The sequence below is a fragment of the Zea mays genome, chromosome 8 (genome assembly GCF_902167145.1).
Source record: "Zea mays cultivar B73 chromosome 8, Zm-B73-REFERENCE-NAM-5.0, whole genome shotgun sequence".
In the NCBI taxonomy this organism is placed as follows: domain Eukaryota; kingdom Viridiplantae; phylum Streptophyta; class Magnoliopsida; order Poales; family Poaceae; genus Zea; species Zea mays.
Window position 1 is genome coordinate 115,323,145 of NC_050103.1, and position 6,082 is coordinate 115,329,226.

General features: G+C 48.5%; 1 protein-coding gene across 2 annotated transcripts; it reads right to left on the reverse strand.

The window, feature by feature from the left end:
* Nucleotides 1-775: 775 nt before the first annotated feature.
* Nucleotides 776-3,426, reverse strand: LOC100381926 (Endoglucanase 6). 2 transcript variants are annotated; one of them, XM_008656959.2, is made up of 4 exons: nt 3,056-3,426; nt 2,516-2,929; nt 2,322-2,411; nt 776-2,226 (listed from the first exon to the last, which is right to left on the reverse strand). In XM_008656959.2, exons 1-4 carry the CDS (start codon nt 3,260-3,262, stop codon nt 1,066-1,068), a joined length of 1,872 nt encoding a protein of 623 aa, XP_008655181.1. In that variant the 5' UTR covers nt 3,263-3,426; the 3' UTR covers nt 776-1,065. The 2 variants fall into 2 exon arrangements, with proteins under 2 accessions (XP_008655181.1, NP_001168173.1); NM_001174702.1 differs by having other exon boundaries at nt 816-2,226; nt 2,516-3,310.
* Between the last annotated feature and the right edge of the window lie 2,656 nt (nt 3,427-6,082).

Genomic DNA, 6,082 nt, shown 5'->3' on the forward strand with positions numbered 1-6,082 from the left:
ATGAGTAATCTATTCCATCTCTTATGTTTTGTGATTTATTCACATTGTTACCTTTCTTATGTTTCTCATCTTCTCCCATTAATTAATCTCCAAAATAGGAGTTTATTCAAGGGAGAAGCTCAAGGTTTAATCATTTGTGTTGCTTGAGCTAGGCCCCACCAGCCATGGAAGTTGATATCGCGGTTCGCCAAAACCCCCACTGTACCTAAATCGGGGTACTTTTCTGTATCCCTGACTGTCACACTACGATACCTCCGCATAGACCGAATAACTTCCTTTTGTTGAACCCATAAGCCAATATGGTGGCACCAATTCGATCAAGATTTGGTGCCAACACAACCTTAGGACAATCTTACACATGCATCTCTCCTACGATTTTTTTCGGCAGATGTTCTTGAGTTCTTGTGAAAAAAAGAAGTAGCTGTGAATTGGCCTACCATGTATGATACAGGACGCGCTAGTGTATTTATTAGTCGTGACCTAAATCGACGTTGACAATTTTTTTTATTTTCTTTAATCTATTCTAAGAAACGGATCGTGAACAAAAAAAACACAGATTTATAGTGACGATTGTACCGAAACGAGTTGTGTTTCCGACTTCAGAAATCTTTTCTAGCCGACTTCTGAAAAGTTTGAAACCCTGAACGGTGATAAACATTCACTACACGACTATTATGTTTGCCCTTTCGTTTGTGTCATTATTCGAATTTGCTTCTGTAAGCTCCAGCAGAAATTTTGGAATTTGCAGTTTCCAATTGATCTCGCACGGACAGAATGTTAGAAGAAACATGCAACCAAAATAGAAACAGTCGGTTGACATTAGAATTCACTCCCCCTCTTGGTTCGCATTCCAAATGTATCAATGGATAACTCGCAGGGGCAAAGAGGACGAACACTTACTCCATCTCTCAAAGGTCAAAGCCCCTCGCCGGCCTAACAAAAATAGGACACACCTGATACTCTTGGTCTTGGGAGGAAGAGGACGAGCAAAGCTAAACGAACTCACCAAACTAGCTTGCTACTAGCAGTAGCAGCACACTGCCGCAGTCACTTGGTGACGTGACGTCAGAGTAGCTTGTAGCCGATGACCCGGACGTTGGCCGGCGTCCCGTGCTGGACGTACACGAACCTGAGGCTCTTACCTGCGCGCAACGCCGGTAGCCACTTGGGCGGGACGTACCCGTAGCGCGCCTTGTCGAGGCCCCAGAGCCGGCCACGGAGCTCCGAGACGCCGAGGTGGAGCTCCCGGACGGTCTTCCTCGACCTGTTTGTCAGCGTCACCGAGTAGCGGTAGTACGTCGCGCGCCGCATCGCCCACGTCCTCGTCACGTTCTGCTCGATCTCGATCGGGGACGACGGCTGCCTCAACCGCGACGACGACGTCTGGTTCGCGGTGGCCTCCTCCGGCGGATGCAGCTGGTACTCCTCGAGCCCGGTGCCGCAGGCGCCGGCGAGGCGGGCGAGGACGCCGAGCAGCGGCGCGCTGTTGTAGGTGGCGGCCTCCGTCTGCTCGTAGTTGTTCCGCTCGTCGGCGAAGTCGTCGTACTCGTCGGGCCCGCCGACGATGGCGCCCTCCAGGACGTTGGGGTTGCCGGCCTGCCGCGGGTACCAGGCGGAGTACCCCTCCTGGCAGCTGACGAAGGACGGGTCCGTCCTGACCGACACGATGGAGGCGCCGCGGTGGTGCACCTGCCGCGGGAAGCTGGCGCCGTAGCCGACCATGTAGCTGGTGCCCCGCGGGTTGTCGCCCAGGATGTAGTTCACCTGGGACCTGACGAAGGCGAGGATCTCGAAAGGCCGCGCGGCGCCCGCGGGGCACCGCAAGGCGCCGCCGCCGGAGCCGGGCAGCGCCGTGGCGTAGTCCGCGTACACCGTCAGCAGGAACGAGGCGCTGGTCACGAACTGGAGGTTGTTCCAGCGCTGGTGGTACATCATGCCGCCCGGGGTCCGCGGCACGTTCACGGCGCCCTTGCCCACGCACGAGCACACGAAGAACTCGGCGTTCTGCCGGTACCGCTGCAGCGTCGCGGCGTGCGCGCCGGCACGGCCCTGCAGGAGGAACTTGGCTGCCAGGACCTGCACGCCGGGGTACTTGACGTCCCAGCCGAACTGGTTGATGAACCAGCCCGTGCCGCCGAGAGCGTCGCCATTCCGGGCCATGTACTCGAGGTAGCACCCTTCCTCTGTCGCCTCGTACAGCCATGCCGCCGCCCACAGAAGCTCGTCCTGCAGAACCACGTACGGGAAGGGAACCAGGTAGTCAGGTACCACGACATTGAAGTTGAAGGGCAGTGTGCTTGCAGATGAGCATGTCCACTTACCCCGTATCCACTGAAGGATCCGTAGTAGTTGCGAGCGACAGTGATGCTGGCGTCGTACTTGCCGCGGTACTTGTCGGCGAACTGGAACAGCTGAAGACGACGAAAACATAATTACAAAATCTGAGGTCTAATGTTCTGGGCATTTGGGAGAAACTGTGCTAATACGTACGTACAAATTAATACAATTACAGTACCTCCTTGGCATGCTGAAGGAGCAGGTTGGCGTAGCCCGGATACGTGCTGCGGAACACGAGGGACGCGGCGGCCATGGCCGCGGCGGTCTCTCCGGCAAGGTCGGACCCGGGGTTCTGGGGGTCAATGCGGAACGCCTGGCGGCTCGTGGACATGTCCTCGGGCCGCTGCCAGCAGCCGTGGTCCGTGTCGCCGTCGCCCACCTCGCCGTACAGCACCTCGGGCTCCGGGTGCGCCTTGATGAAGTAGTCGGTGCCCCACTTGACGGCGTCCATGGCGTTGCGCAGCTCGCCGACCGCCGCCATCTGCCTGCCGTACTCCAGGATGCCCCACGACATCATGGTCACCGTGAACGCCATGGGCAGGCCGAACTTCACGTTGTCGCCTGCGTCGTAGTACCCTCCGACGAGGTCCACCTGTCCGGCGAGACAAAACATAAAAGAACCAAAACAAAAATCGTGTTCAGCACAGCGACGAACCCAGCTGCCATGGTCACAATGCTTGCTTGCTAATTAATGCAACGAGAGACGCGTTGTGCATACTCCGTTGGCCTTTCCATCGAAGAGGCCGGAGTTCTCTCTCCAGGTGATCCTCTGGTTGGGCGGGAGCACGCCGGACCGCTGCGCCTCGAAGTAGAGGATGGTCTTCTTCAATGCCGAGGCGTAGTCATGCCCGCCAGCGCCGGAAGCCGTCCTCACCACTGATGCAAGTGCCAAGAGGCCAAGTAGTGCAATCACGTTCATGGCCATGGCAGTGCACCAGTGAGTGAGTGATGCGAGCCGTAGTGACTGCTCAGGGGGTCTCTGGTTGGTTTTGGAGGGAGCTCAAAGCAGAGGTATTTATAAATTGGTTTTGGAGGGTACAGGGGACATGGATAGAGGTTCAAAGCTGGGCTTGACTACTTGTGTACTGCAGCTGGATCGATCACCTTTAGGTCTTTAGTAAGTGGATCGTTCAAAACAAACAAACAAAGAAACCCCTTGTATGCTTATGGCACGACACATTTCTCTTTTTTACGAGAAAAGTAAAGCTATGTTTAAACATGATATAGCTCTCTCCACTTTTTCAAGTCTAATAGGATAAGGAGAAAGAATGCCTATACATGTTCTATTAATTTTAACAAGTGAAGGTGACATCCTATAGATAATTTTTGAAAGAACATACCTAGATGAGAATGACCGTATAATGTTGAAGTCTATAAGACTTGGGTGATCTCTAATAAGCTTATGAAGAGACAAGGTAGTATATGCTCCACTCACGGGGAAAGCTACTAGTAGCTAGGTACTCGTTTGACTTCGAGTAAAACTTGGTTGCATTATTTTTTTGATTCAAGGTGTAGTCCATTATTCAAGTTATCGATGGGTGTACCTTAAAACTCTAGGCGAAAGTTCGAACTTAACCGCCTTTGCTGAAACACTAGTATATCAAATAGTAATGAGAACAAACAATCTCTAAATGGACATTTGATTCTTGTGAGGGATTGTTGGAATATATACATATGGGCTTGGCCCAATTATAGTTATTCAAATTCTTAGAGAAATTTCAAAAGCACATTCATGTGTGCAAAGAGGAAGTAAAGCTATGTTTAAACATGATATAGCTCTCTCCACTTTTTCAAGTCTAATACGATGAGGAGAAAGAATGCCTAAACATGTGATCACCTCATCTCGTGGGATCGTGTATATAGTCGTACAAAACATCGTTCTGTATTTTATATTGCACTATTTACATAGTGAACTTTAAAATAAGAGATATGTAAGCTACTAGAGACAACCTGAATAGTTCATCAAAATTCAGCTTATGTCCTTGCGGGATCGGGTTCCTGACGTTCCTCCAAAATTCCTCTACCTTTTCTTTGTTCCAAAGGAGGGATAAATAGGAAATTGAGCATTCTCGCTTTGTGGGCTTGGGGCTTCGCAGGACGACCACGCCAGACACGTCGTTTGGCAATGGCTTGCTATTGTCAATCTCTGGCTCCCTACCCTGCATGATAGGATGACAATTCAGCCACGGGTTTAGATGGATACTGAACCTGTGAGACATAGTCATAGGTACAAGATTTCACTCGTGGGTCGTACCTAAACCTGGCTCGTAAAACAATTAGGTCAGATGTGGGTTTTAACTCCACTACTACAGGTATCCTCTATACAGGCGGTCCGGTTAGCCTCTACACAGGCGGTTCCAGGAACCGCTTGTGGTGCACCGCCTGTGATGTAAAACAACATCACAGGCGGTCAATCAAAAACTGCCTGTGATAGACACACATCACAGGCGGTCCTGTTTAAAAGAACCGCCTGTGATAGTCACACATCACAGGCGGTCCGGTTTAAAAGAACCGCCTGTGATAGACACACATCACAGGCGGTTTTAATTATAAGCCGCCTGTATTTCCCAGATCCATATATAGAAGCAGATTCATATATATTTTCCAGATTCATATACAGAAACAGAATTAATAACAGCCTGTGATTCAAACACAGATTCAAACACATATATAGCAGGTTCCATAAACAGATTCATCATACAAAGATTCAAACATCCCCATATACATACACAGATTCATATCCACATATATATCAAGTTCCATCATACACAGATTTATACACATCAAGTTGCATAACAACTCAACATCTCAAAGTTCCATAGACAACTAAACATCTAAAGTTCCTAACTAAAGACCTAAACACTGTGTGATATTGTGTACAAACTTAGTTCTGGGAATTTTTGCAAATTTCCATTTACATTGTAGAATAGCCCTTGTTGATGAAGAACTTCACGGCGCATAAAGTAAAGCAAGTCTCTTACAACCTTAGCCACGCCGGTGGAAACCATATCTCTTTCTAACCATTCAGCATTGATCTTAGATTTAGGAACCTGCAATGAAAGCAAAAATCAATCGGTGCTAAGAGTAATGTGATGAGCAACAATATAACATAAAAATTGCAATATAGACAATGATAGCGAACTTACATCCTCACGATTGACCATGTAATGGAAGGTGACACGACACCATTCGCATACATAATAACCGCACAGGACAGTACCCGGAGGTTGTTTGTCACCATATGGAAATAATGATATTGACAAATTAGGCTTGTCCTCTGGATGTTCGCCGCCAAGATCTTTCCAATAAAAACGGTATGCACTGCATATAAGAATAGCATTGTGAGATTAAGAATACATTTGTTAAGTTGTAATAAGTACAAGTGTGCAATAATAATCATACTTCTCTAAAATCTTCAAGAAGTCATTATACGTAGCCTTTTCCATTCTCAGTGAGTCGAAGACCACGAATTTACCATCCTCTGGCCAGATCATGATACAAATGTAGTGGTCACTATATAGACATAGACGAAAACACATGTTAATATCACGATTGCCATAATTTATAGTTCAAAATTAAACCATGTCGATAACTTACTTAAAGTGGTGCGGAGCTATTATTAAGTCCTTGCCATGTTGTACATGATTATACATGGCTCGTCCAATGTATGCCGCCATTACCTTCATTTTCTTTCTCTGATTCTGTTTGACGGCTTTCTCAAATTCAGCATCGTCCAAGTCTTTGT

Coding starts and splice junctions, on each gene's coding strand:
- LOC100381926 (XM_008656959.2), bottom strand. CDS start 3,262: ATGGCCATGAACGTGATTGCACTACTTGGCCTCTTGGCACTTGCATCA. Junction 2,930..3,055: donor TCGATGGAAAGGCCAACGGA/GTATGCACAACG, acceptor CTCGCCGGACAG/GTGGACCTCGTCGGAGGGTA. Junction 2,227..2,321: donor GATCCTTCAGTGGATACGGG/GTAAGTGGACAT, acceptor GTGGTTCTGCAG/GACGAGCTTCTGTGGGCGGC.